Raw genomic sequence first — 13,342 nt, 5'->3', positions numbered from 1 at the left:
TTTATTGATGTTAACTTGTTTCTATTTAAAAAACTTGGGATCCCTTATTTTTGAATTAGAAACTTGGTAATCACTCTTCAAAGACAATCCCTTGATTACACTGAGCTTTATTTGTTAAATGTGTTTAGTGTAGTGAGATGTTACAACTTGGTATTACAACTTGGTATGGTATTACACATTTCATGTATGTAACTATGTTGGGTAGTTGTAACCCAATTGAGAATTTCATATGCATGTGTCAAGTTGTAATTGTAAAATTGTTGTTTGAAGTATATTTAAGATGGTCAAGGGTCCAACATGGTGGTTATGGCTTTAATTATTTGATTAATAAAGTATTTGGCTGTTTGGAATATTTTTGCCCAAAATGGGATTTAGTAGATAAAATCCTCATTTAGAGGAATTTTTGTACAAAACCAAAGCCATTAGTTAGATTTTTAAGCAAGTTTTATGTAGACTCTTGAATTATTTGAATTAGAGTTGTGTGCTAAAAGTTATAGGCATTGGAATTTTTAATTTTTTTGCAATCTCTGCAATGTGCTAGTACAGGCCACAGCACATTCCTTATGAGCCACGACAAATATAATAGAGAAGGGAATGCATCAACTGTGTCATGTTCCGTAGTGCATGACATGCATGCCATAGTGCATAGCCTAATTTTTTTAGAAATCTCTATTTCAAAAAATTAATTTTCAAAATGGCCTCGTTTGACCCTTTTATAACTTAGTTTTGAAGAAATTAACCTCTTGGGAATCATACTTTACTTATGATTCATTTTTAAAATGTTCTATTGCTAATTTATCACTTTTTTCAATAGGATCCCATTAGGTACACATGTTTTAAGTTTTTAGATACTTAATTTATCTTATTATACTTAGTTTTCCTCTAAATTACCATAGTAATTCTTTGTTTTAGCAAGTCTAACATCATGTTTGCTTACTAGAATGCAATGAAATGGAATTGATTGAAAAATAAAAACAAAAAATGAACTAAATTACTCTTCTCCCATGGTAAACATGATAAAACTTATTAATATATACTATAAATGTGAGAATTATCACATCCTCTAAAAATTTGATGAATTATAATTCCTAACCCTATGAACTGAATCCCCTTTCTTCCTTATGAATGTACTCATATATTCCCTTTGATTATTTTATTTGTATCTTTATTTTTTCTATTCACTCCATTCTATTCTAGTAAGCAAATGTGATCTAAATCTTTTACCATGGTAGATCTTTTTCTACCATGATAGTGTTCTGAAAAGCAAGGTTTACTTTTCATTACTATGGTAGATTTTTTTTTTCTACCATGATATATATGTAATGGGCAAGTAAGTTGTGAAATTTTATAATTGTCAAAAAAATTGATTTAAAAATTTAGAGGGTTACATGAGTATAGGTTTAAACTTGATCTTGTCAGTTAAAAGTGTTAGAGGATAGTAAATGTGAATTGGTTGCAAAGAAATATAGAGTGGAACCTAAAGCGTATTAACTTCTATCTCTAACAGCAAGTAGTTATTGAATGTAGAAGCAAAAAGATTTGTTCATATTTTACAATCTTCTATCTTTAAAAACATTAGATTTGATTGTAATAACTTCCTTTTTTTCCCTCACCTTTTCACCATATCCTCCCTCCCTTCCTCTGTGTGTGTGTGTGTGTTTTTTTTTTTTTGAGATAGAAAGAGGCTCGTGCCTTGCCATGGTTGTTGCTTAAGTTGAAGATGTACTAGTATCTTCTGCTAAAGTTCTCCATGAGACATTGTCTTTATCCACCTTTTTCTACTGTGATCTTAGCTCCTCAGATAATGGAGATGGAGGTCACCTGAGAAAGGTGGGGTCAAGCTAAACGTAATGGTGTAAATAGATGATAACCAAGCTTATTAGAGTTCATAATTTCTTGTGAAGATGTTTGATATGTGAAAACCTAGTTCTTACTATAATTTCTTTTAAGAAGAGTGCATGTGCATTAGGTTGATTGCTTGAAGATCATAATTTTGATGCAATCAAAATAATAGTTACTCATATGCCTTGAGCTTGGTATTTAGGATAGCCATTAAAGAGAGTCGAGAAGAAATCAATGCGATAGACAAAAGAAAGTGAACTAAAAAGTTGGAGTTCAAAAGTTGGTAAATGACGAAACTAAAATACCCACCATCATTAGACAAAAACACAAGGAGTATATATTTATGGGGTAGAGATATAACACAGCAACAAACTATAAAGAAAGGAAATCAATACAAAGTGTGGGATAGAGTTGTGCAACCATATTTTGATAGATAGAAAGTGATCCATGACCTAGAAAAAAGATAGTGAATGAACTTGAAAGTAACAAAATGAAATATTTAATAGGAACAGAAGTGTGTAGTAAGGAGTGACAAACTGAACCAACTGCAAAAGTGTAACTCTAATTATTCACATTACAACAAAAGGAGAATGAGTTGCAGAAGCAACCAAGGACCATTTTGATTTGTGAATGAGTAATTGAATAGGGATCCAAGAGTATTATAAGGAGTGCTTTTAAATTCAAAAAAAGGAGGGAAGCAACTGAAGTGAAATTGAGGGAATAAAAAAGAGTGCTTTTGAATTTGAAAAAGGAGGGAAGGAGGAAAAGTTAATCAATGAAATGGCAGAGTCAAAAGCGAGCTATCACCATTTGTTTGAGCTAGGATTATTAATCTCATAGGTCATGTTTGGTAGCATTGAATTGGCAAGGTGGAAATGAAATCAAAGATGGAATTCTAATTTAAGCATGATTGATATGCAAGAATTATAATTCTTAAAAATTCTAATTCTACAAAAAATGTTAGAATCTAATTCCATTATATTGATCATGGAATTGCTTCAATTCCCTTGAATTCAATTTGTGAACCCCACTATCCTCATCTTTTTTGTCCATTTACAACAAGGTAGGTCTTTTTAATTTTGAAAAAAAGGTAATTTGGTCTTTTCTTATTTTAAGTACATATACAAATTAATATTATATTAGAATTCCATCTTCATACCAAACACATGTTTAAAACTCAATTTTATTTCGATTCTGATTTTGATTTCAATTCTGATTCCAATTCCATTAAAAACTCTTCCATCATACCAAACGAAGCCATAGTGAATTGTGCGAGGAGTCATGGAGGAAGACCGGCTTGGCTCAACAACAAATGAATAAAGATATTGAAGTTGTCAAGTTTTTATATTTGATTGGCTATAGAGGGTGAAAAATCGTGCAATTAACTTAATCTTTTGAAGATTTGGTAAAACTATTAATTGTCATTTTCATAATGTCTTAGGAGCTATGATTGAAATAAATAATGAACATTTGAGACAACCTACTAGTGAAGAAGTTGCTCTTGAAATACTTAATAAAAATAACATTTTCCCATATTTTAAGGTGAATTTTATTTTCATTTCAAATAAAATTAGTAAATTAATTCTTGATTTAAGAAAATGATTTTTAACAATATTGTGGTGGAGCAATAGATGAAACCCATGTACGACTAAAAGTCCCAATACATGATGCCTCCAGAATTCGTGAGAGGAAAGATTATCCCATGCAAAACATTTTAACAGCTTGTTCTATTGACATAAGTTTCACCCATGTGTTGGCTGCTTGGCCGAGTGAGAAGGAACAGCATCTTATTCTAGAATTCTATAAGATGCATCAAGATGCCAAACTTCTCAGGTTAAGTGTCTTGACCCTAATGGTGATGAAGATATGCTTTGATGGAGGCATTAGATCAATTGATGGCAAATTTTCAACCAAATTTGCTCACAAAGTCATTGAAGATTATAAGAGAGATGTTAATTTTGAAATATGATTAAAAAAAATCTGAAAATCAAATGCCCAACATTTAAAAAGATTAAATATTTTTTTGGGGGAAGTCGCAAGCACCTTACTAAATTCACTAAAGTTGACGGTGCCGCCATTTGTCACAGATTTTGCCCCCTCCAATTGCAATTTCCTTTCATACCTCAATCCATATTCTTAGGAATTGCCATAAAGAAAAACGGGTTTGGATTAATATTTTATTTGCTCTTCTTGTAGAGTTGGATTTTATGGAATGTAAAGAATAAAACAAGGAGCTCAAAATCAAGAAGCAACTCTTTGGCAAAGACTACTTGTTTGACTTTGCTAGAACATATGAAAAGATGGGTGTAGAAGCTTGTACATGGATTAAGAAGGACGTGATTATGACATTGCTTTCAAAAGCGCTCAAAACATAATAAATGACTTCAACTTAAAAGGTCACATGAACATATTAATTACCAGGAAGAGAGATATTTTTTTTGTTTTTAAATATAAAAGAAAATAATTAATTCACATAATTTAAATTAGTTAAGTATAATAATTGTGTCTCAAATTAAAAAATTTAGACTAAATTATCCCTATAATTAATGAAACAAAAATTTATATTGTACAAATAAATATTGACTTTATGAGGGATAATTTGGAGAAAATGTAATAAATGTTCTTTAAAATTTGTAGTTTTGTTTATAAATAAAAACAAAGAAAAACATGATAGTTTATTTTATATTAAAAAGCTGAGGAAGTATATAATCTAAGTGGAACCACCCAATTCAAGATGGGAGACCTTGTAGATTCAAATAAATCTATTATTTTGTTGTTACTTTACAAAGGTATCATTCAACACCCTCAAGGAAATTAGCTAAGGGGTTTCACAAAATTACTGGCCTTCTGGGTTACTATGCAAACATTGCTACTAAATTTTTGTGAGTTCTAGAATGGGTTTAACCTTTGTTGAAAAGCAAGTTACTCCCATGTCAAAGTTTACTGCAGCTCTAATAAATCAATTCATCTCATACAAAGCAAATATGGCTAGAATGAATAGAATCAAAAGTCTTTTTGTGTGTGACTGACAAGTTTTTATTAATCATATTTTTAAAGAAGTAAATCATTGTACCAATTGGCTTGCTAATAAGTGAACATTGATAATTTAATATCAAAATATTAGCTAGTGAATTGTACTTGTGCACATTGAATTATTAAACCTTCTTCACATTTTCCTTGATAAATTGACATGTGAATTTTATTAAAATGATAAGTTTACTCAAGCTTTTAATTAACAAGCAAACACCATATTATAACGACACCTGCATTATAAACTTTGTAAATAAGTTCACTTTAATAAATTGACGAGAAAACATTAAGGAAATAAAAAGTTCAATTAAAGATTTAACAAGTAAACAATTTAAAAATTAAATTAATAACATATATGAAATTTTCCACCATATAACTAAAAAGCAAGTGTGGCTTGGAAGCCCTGTATTTTTTTTTTTTTAAATAATGAGCAAGGAGTCTGGTGTGGCTTAGAAGCCCTTTAAATTTTTTTTGTTTTTAAATTAATGAGCAAGGAGTCAGGATTCATACCCCGTTACCACTTTGAAGATTTTTTTCGTCCTTGAATGCGACTTTCCAAAAATCAATATAATGAAGTCAGGGAATTAATTTTTTTTTTTAAATATAAAGGCAAGCAGTACGGCACGGCATTGAATTTTCCGTTAATTTTATAGACTTAAATTAAAAGGGCATCATACCAAACAAAATTCTCGCTTTTCTTTGTACGTGAAGGCGAAAACAACCTTCTTCCCACCCTTTGTTCTGTCCTTCCTTCTCACTTTCTCTCTCTAAAACAAGCAAGCATTCCTCTTATTCATTCCCTTCTTTCCTCAAGAAATCTCATAGTGTTTGGGTTACTATTGTGTTCCAATGGGACAGCAATCGTTGATCTACAGCTTCGCGGCGCGCGGCACCGTGATCCTCGCCGAGTACACTGAGTTCTCCGGCAACTTCACCGGCATTGCATCTCAATGTCTCCAGAAACTCCCCTCCTCCAGCAACAAATTCACCTACAACTGCGACGGGCACACATTCAACTACCTTGTCGACAATGGATTCAGTAATTCTCACGTTGTCTTCTTTTCTTCTTATGCTGATCTGCAACTCTTTTTTTATTTTTTTGCTTTTCTTTATTTCCCGTCCTTTTCCCTTTAAGGCCTTTATGAAAATTCGTTGTTCTTTGTTCTTCTGTTCATTTCTTGGTGGAAATGTAATTAGTTCCACGCGTGATACCGGTGCTGATTTTAATTGGGTTTAGACATTTCGATGATCCACTTGATGTCATCGAGTTTCTTAATGATCATCGGTCTCCCATTGTTGATGTTGGCTGGAGTTGTATGCACTTGGTTGTTTTTACTGCTAGAATGTGAAAAAGGAGAAGGAGCAGGGGTAATAAATTCAACTGAACATTGAGTCGTTATTTTTGGTGGATGGAATTGTTATTAACTTAATATTTTTTTTATAAAAACAATTAAATCAATTTTTCTTTATGGTTCTATCTTTAATTTTCTGCCATTGAATCTGCTGTAGTTGGTTCGTTAATTAGCTTAGGAACTAGAAATGAAATCGAGGAGGTAATTCAACCTATATATTTGCACATGCGCATCAACCACAAATTTCTCAAGGTGAAAATCTCAGTGGCCTGAAAGTGTAAAGGTATAAAGTGGATTCATTAAGGTTTTTATTAGTTTGGCATAATCATATGCTTATGTTACTTAACTTCAGTTTCCATGTTTGTTTCAATCTTCTCTTGTATTGAAGAGGTAAGATTTTATATGATGCTTTGTTAAAAAGTGGAGCCCAAGTTAAAAGTTGATGCTCCTTAGGTATAATTTTATAACTGAATCTTAGTGTGCGAATTATTATACTTCTGATCATTATAATTTATATGTGGCATTAAATCATTACTTCTGATTGTTTAAAATGTTTTACCCTAGAGATGTGTGAGATATTCTGCATGAATATCTTAATATTGATAACTTTTCTAAGAGTTCAAACAACTTTGAGGATACTGCAATTCATGATCTGATAGAGTTCGTGAAATAAGAGGAAATCAAGGAAGGCAATTAGGTTAGAAGATAACATTGTTGTTGGTTCAGATGTTTGGCCTTTGGATCCTGGTTATAAGGAAAAGCAATTGATGGCCTAGTGATGTGTTAGAGTCTGCCTAGTGTTGTGTTAAAAGTCTAGGGGGTTTGGGCTGCATTAGAGTCACCTTTTGGGATCTCTAAATCTTCCCATTTGCCTAGAGAGAGGTGTGGAGTATTTTGCAAAAATTGTGGTCAAGTGAGAAGAGTTCTAGCCTCTCGAATGTTAGATTGGGGGTGGAGAAGATCATCTTTCTTCATCATTTATCTTCTACTTAGTGTGTGTTCGTGAGTGAGTGACTTATATTTTGTGTTGTTGTTTGGTGTGTGTATTTTATGCTGTTTCTGTCTGCACTTTGTAAGTTTCAATTCCTTATTTTGCTTGTAATCCAAATTTGTTATTCAGCAATAGTAATTTTCAGTCCCCATTTGTGCTGTTTTTTCTGGTTTATGCTTGTTTAAAGCTTATTAGAATAGAGGGTTCTATTGTTATCCAAATAAAGGTAATGAGATCCATTTGATAATTTTCTGTATCATAGTACAATTTGATTAAATCATCAATTTCTTCCTTATATAACCATTTTACCTGATCATTTGGCATTACTCTAAATCAAGAGACGTACAAGATGTGATACAAATCACAGATATGCTAACCAAATTTATGGACGCATACACATGTTGCAGTATTTTAAAGAAACTCCTCATTTAACACATAGCTGCACATTAAAGAACAATGCAATATAATACTAATAATCATCTTCCAAAATTTTAAAAATCAAATTGGAAGAATGCAACCTGATTTTATGGGGGGCTTTCCCTCCTTGGTAGATTTTTTTTTTCTTAATTCTTTATCAGCTTAATTCATTTCACAAAGCTGACCAACTTTTGTGATACAATGTTCCATGTGACTACGTTCTGTGCAGTGGGGTGCCAAAAGATTCACATTGCTGGCCAGAAAAATTAATATGCCTTCAACTTTTTGTCATCTTCAATGGATGTGAACTTTCTCGGCCTTCTATGTGATCATACCACTCCTAGTTGTTCTATGGGAAACTTCCATTTTGAATTGGGAGGTTTTGGATAAAGCAACTTGATTATCAAACAGGAAATTGGGAAACGTTTTCCTCTGGCTGTTGAAGATTTTTCTGCATTTGAGCTCTAAACTTGGCTGTTGAAGATTTTTTGAGTTGAATGCTTAGCTTCTACCAGGCTTTGATTTCCTGTCAAATATTCTCAAATGAAAATAAAATGTCTAGTAAGTCTTATTTGTAATTAAGGTGTACAACACTGAGACTTTTGGATCGACATTATATATTTCGCTTTTCATATATGAGGAATCTGCTATACATTGTTGTGCACTTGTGTCAATTCACTTTATTAATTATCAAAGAATGATTGAGAGCTAATTTAATTTCCTTTATTAGCTTTTGGTTTTGCAACATACTCTCAATCCAATTATCTCAGTGAAAATCTGAATCAAGCAATTCTGCTTTGCTTGTTAATAATTTCATGTATATTAAAATTGTGGTGCTTTTTGTTCTTCAGGTATTGATTTACTTTTTCTTCTGAAATTACACTCATCATTAGTGGGAACTAATTCAATCTGTAGCACTGCATGATGTAGCTTACTGTGTGGTTGCCATTGAATCTGTTGGTAGACAGATTCCATTTGCTTTCCTTGAACGTATCAAGGAGGAATTCTCCAAGAAATATGCTGGAGGAAAAGCTGCAACAGTGGCTGCTCGTAGCCTCAACAAAGAGTTCGGGTATTCCCATAAGATGTGTGTGTGTGTGCATGCACGCACGTATTTCTTTCATGAAATCCTTGGTTATTAATATTTGTTGTTTATGGATTCAGATCCAAGTTGAAGGAGCAGATGCAGTACTGCATTGATCATCCGGAGGAGATCAACAAGCTTGCCAAAGTGAAAGCTCAGGTTTCTGAAGTCAAGGGAGTTATGATGGAAAATATTGAGAAGGTAAAAGGGCCTATCGTCTTTACAACTTCAAGGGTAACTACGGTCAAAAGTTACATTTGTCTTTTGATGGATGGGTAGCAAGCTGAAAGTCATGTAATAAAATCCCTTCAATTGAATTCATGGTTGGATGTTTTACTCAAAAAAATTATGGTTTTTTTTTTTTACCAGATAAAAAAATTATGGTTGGATGTAACATTTATAATTATGTATGTTCAGGTTCTTGACCGTGGAGAGAAGATTGAACTTTTGGTAGACAAAACTGAAAACCTTCGTTCTCAGGTTTGTTATCATTACTTATTGAGTAACTCAGCAATTTTGTCAAATTCTTAGAGGATAATCTAAAAAGAAATGGATTTCTTATATACATTTATTATTAAATTTCTATTTGGTGTTGTTAGTTCTCAATTGTAAAAGATTTATAATTATTGTAAATATTAATAATGAGATTAAATAAAACCAAAATATGTTGAACTGTAGAACAATGAAATTGTGCAAGATTTTTCATTGTGCTTATACGCTTATTAGTTCAATGATGGTTGTCTCAACATTTTTAATATAATTGAAGATGTATATGATCCAGAAAACCAGTGAGCAGCGCATCGAAGTTTCCCTTGGTTATGTTATTCCAAGTAGAAATCTAGGTTACAGAATATATAGGCTTATATAGCAAGTCTTATTTGATAATTCTAATCCACTAAACCAGGAAAAATATTAACTAATATAATCTGAGACAATAACAGAATTATGTAATATGAAGCCTAGTCTGTGACACTCACCATAAAGTTGGTGAATGGATGTTTAGCATTCCCATCTTGCTTCTTAATTAGCCTTCAAACTTCACCCACATTAGGGCTTCAGTTAAAATATCTGTAACTTGGCTCTGAGTATACATGTAGCTGAAATTGGTGAACCCTAATTCAAGTTTTTCGTTTGTGAATTTCCTATCCAGCTCCACATGGTTTGTCCTGTCATATGATGGACTGGGTTGTTAACAATGCTGATAGTAGCCATGCTGTCAAATTTAGTTTCATAGAATTGTGCTTCTTTAATTTGTCGAGGAGTCCTTTTAATCACAATCCCTCAAAAAACCCCACGGACAATGCTCTGTACTTTGCTTCAACACTATTTCTTGCTACTAGAGATTGGATCTTGCTCATCCAGTCGACAAGATTACCTTACATATATGTGTGTGCAGTTTTATCACTGTCATCACTCTTTTTGAAAAAAATATAACAAATATCATTTCAGGGATCTTCATATATCTCAATACTCTGTATACAAACTTCAGTGGGTTTCTTCAACAATCAACACACATTCTCTTCTTCACCAAACTGCCTTTATATTTGGTTTTCATGGTAGGATCTGTTAGATTGCAACCTGGCATCCATCTCTACTTCAATAAATCAATTGTGTAATTTTTCTTTTTTTTTTTTTTGTGAAACTACAATTCCCTTTTTGAACGTTGCAACCTCCCCTCTTAGAAAAGGCCACAGTTCACCATGAACATTAATTTCAAATTCTCTTAAGAGTAAGGACTTCAGTTGTTTAGTTTTCTCTTTGTCATTACCACTGATTACTATGTCATCAACATAGACAATTAGAATAGCTCTTGACCTAGATGTGGAGATCTTGGTGAATGGGGTGAGATCTAACTTGATCGTGACAAATATCCATACCCTCTAATGACCTATAAAATTCTGTCAAACCATGCACTAGGCAATCACTTGAGACCATAAAGTGATTTCTTCAGCTTTCACACTTTATTGGTTCTAAACTGCATGGTTACTTGCCTCTTCTAAGTAGTGGTGGAGCCAAGATCCTAAGCCAGAGGGTGCAAGATAATTTAATTTAAAATTGATAATTTTTAAAATAATAATTTAATGATTAAAAATAAGGGAGAATCACATTCAGGGTCCCTATATGAGAAAAAATGGTAGTGAGGGCATAGAACAATAGAAGGCTCAGTGATGCACAAGACAAAGTGCATCGATTCAGTTGTGCATGCTGAGCTTTTTATTGTTATGGGCCCTCTCTACCATTTTTTCTCATCTGGGTGTCCTGAATGCGGTTCTTCCTAAAAATAATAACCATACTATGATTAAAACTGTAATAACATGAGTAGATTAATAATCATTTTTCTTTTTGGAAAATTATATTGAATTGGTTGATATGATCTTTTATGTAAATATGTTCATATCTTATTTCAATCATTAAAATATTACATATTTAATAAGCTTTTAAGATTAAATATTTTTTATTTAGCCCAAAGAGTGCAAAATATAAAGAGTAGGGGGTGTAAAGTTGCAAATTTTACATGCCCTACTTGTAATTTTTTCCCAATGCAAACCCTCACTGTAATGTGGCTTTGCCAATGCTTCTAAGTCCCCACTTAAAAATGCATTCTTCAAATCAAACTGATGAAGTAGCCAATCAATGTTGGAAACAAGGGAGAACGAGACCTTGATAGTATTGAACTTGGTGACGGGCAAGGAGTCTTTTGATTGTCAATTCTTTAGATTTGTCTAAACCTTTTCTGAGACTAGCCTTGCTTTTTGCCAATTTATTGTGAAAACTCACTTGCAGCCCTCAAGTTTCTTTCATCCTAGTAGATCACAAACCGCCCATATTCCGTTATGGTCTAGGGCATTTAGCTTATCCTGAATTGTCATTCCCTATTCTGGTTGGGCTATAGACAACCAATATTCTGGGGAATCTTCTCATTGCTAAGGTTTGCAACAAAGGACTTGTATGTCGACAATACAACAACAAGAAGTCTTATCCCACAATGTAGGCATGCTACTATTGGGCGAAGTGTGGCAGGATCTTGCCCCTTTTCTTAAGGTAATGAGAGCACCTATCACTATTGTGCCCTCCTTATTGATGTTGGCACTTGGACCAGGATCAAAGGCATGCATCATGGGAGCTGGCTCTTGCACATTCTTCCTCCTTGAATAGGTCTGCCATCTGAAGTCCCCTTTTTTCACATTATCCACGTTATCCTAATGTTTAGTTTTAGTTTGATTATTAGTTTCAGGTCTGGCAAGTTCTTCTGGAGCTGTGATAAGAGGTTCTGAACTTGGTGATTGTATAATGACTGGGATAGTGGTTGAGATGTCATTATTTTCAGCGTTAAATTCCCATTCTTGTACTCTCTCCCAAATGGGCAATATGGGGAAGTGGGGCTGAAGCTGAGTTTCAAAGAATGTAGCGCCTATGGTAGTGTAAGGCTGCTTTGCAACTGATGAGTAACACTTAGATGCGTTTAAGAGCTTGTTGATCAAGTTGGGATGGCATCTATCACTTTTGTCTTACTGATGTTGGGACTTGGACTGGGATCGAAGGCATGCATCATGGGAGCTGCCTCTTGCACATTCTTCCTCCTTGAATATGTCTGCCATCTGAAGTTCCCTTTTTTCACATCATCCACGTTATCCTCAGTTCTAGGTTTGGCTTGATTATTAGTTTCAGGTCTGGCAAGTTCTTCTGGAGTTGTAATAACAGGTTCAGAACTTGGTGATTGTATAATGACTGGGATAGTGGTTAATATGTCATTATTTTCAGCGTCAAATTCCCATTCTTGTACTCTCCCCCTGAATGGGCAATATGTGGAAGTAGGGCTGACCGGCCGAGTTTCAAAGAATGTAGCGTCCGCGGTAGCGTAGGGCTGCTTTGCAACTGATGAGTAACACTTGGATGCGTTTAAGAGCTTGTTGGTCAAGTTGGGATGGTCCAGTATAAAATGCCACAACCCACACCAACTTTGGAGGGCATACAATATTTACGATAACACGAAGAGTCCGCGACATGGACTGTGTTTACGAGGCCTAGGCTGTGATGGCAAATCACTAATAAGCCTAGCCTCTTTATTTAATATTTTCATTGTGTTGAGTTTGGTAAGGTGGTGTCTAACGCTTGGATTTAAGAGTTGTCTAAAGTCAGCTTCTAATTGGTGATATTCGTCTTGAAGTATACTTCAGTGATGTGGATGCCTTCGTCTGGTTGCGTTTTTTTGTTTTTGGCCTTAAAAGAAATTATGTGCGATTCATATTAATCATGCTGTCGCATGGTTTGATCTTGATTTGTTGTTTTGCAGGCTCAAGATTTTAGGCAGCAGGGAACCAAGATTAGGAGAAAGATGTGGTTCCAGAATATGAAGATAAAATTAATAGTTCTTGCCATCATAGTTCTACTGATTCTCGTTATCGTTTTTTCTATATGCGGTGGCTTCAAGTGTGGTAAATGAGTCTTATTTTTTTTTCATAAGGTTGTCACTCGCAGATTGGTTTTTCCCTACATAATCAATGTTTTCCCCCCTTATTTTTAACTTTAATTTTTTTTAATACTTTCCTTTAACTCGTATGATATGTTGATCTCTTTGCAAGACATTGCTTGTATAGTGTGCAATATCCTCCCTTCTCTCCCTTC

General features: G+C 33.7%; 1 protein-coding gene and 1 long non-coding RNA gene across 9 annotated transcripts; both read left to right on the top strand.

Moving 5' to 3' along the window:
• Window positions 1-5,572: 5,572 nt before the first annotated feature.
• Window positions 5,573-13,326, top strand: LOC129290741 (vesicle-associated membrane protein 722-like). Of its 8 annotated transcripts, XM_054927662.1 has the most exons (7): window positions 5,770-5,911; window positions 6,382-6,507; window positions 7,862-8,193; window positions 8,563-8,704; window positions 8,797-8,917; window positions 9,134-9,196; window positions 13,011-13,326. In XM_054927662.1, exons 3-7 carry the CDS (start codon window positions 8,130-8,132, stop codon window positions 13,158-13,160), a joined length of 540 nt encoding a protein of 179 aa, XP_054783637.1. In that variant the 5' UTR covers window positions 5,770-5,911; window positions 6,382-6,507; window positions 7,862-8,129; the 3' UTR covers window positions 13,161-13,326. The 8 variants fall into 8 exon arrangements, with proteins under 8 accessions (XP_054783632.1, XP_054783633.1, XP_054783637.1 ...); XM_054927660.1 differs by having other exon boundaries at window positions 6,382-8,193; XM_054927664.1 differs by lacking the exon at window positions 6,382-6,507 and having other exon boundaries at window positions 5,773-5,911.
• On the top strand, window positions 9,212-12,872 carry LOC129290743 (uncharacterized). The gene is made up of 2 exons (XR_008588524.1): window positions 9,212-11,872; window positions 11,946-12,872. It is a non-coding gene; the product is annotated as an uncharacterized LOC129290743 (long non-coding RNA).
• Window positions 13,327-13,342: the final 16 nt, after the last annotated feature.

The sequence above is a fragment of the Prosopis cineraria genome, unplaced genomic scaffold (genome assembly GCF_029017545.1).
Source record: "Prosopis cineraria cultivar Desert tree isolate PC_DT_omini unplaced genomic scaffold, ASM2901754v1 PC13, whole genome shotgun sequence".
Classification (NCBI taxonomy): Eukaryota; Viridiplantae; Streptophyta; class Magnoliopsida; order Fabales; family Fabaceae; genus Prosopis; species Prosopis cineraria.
This window is presented reverse-complemented; position numbering and strand designations above follow the sequence as displayed.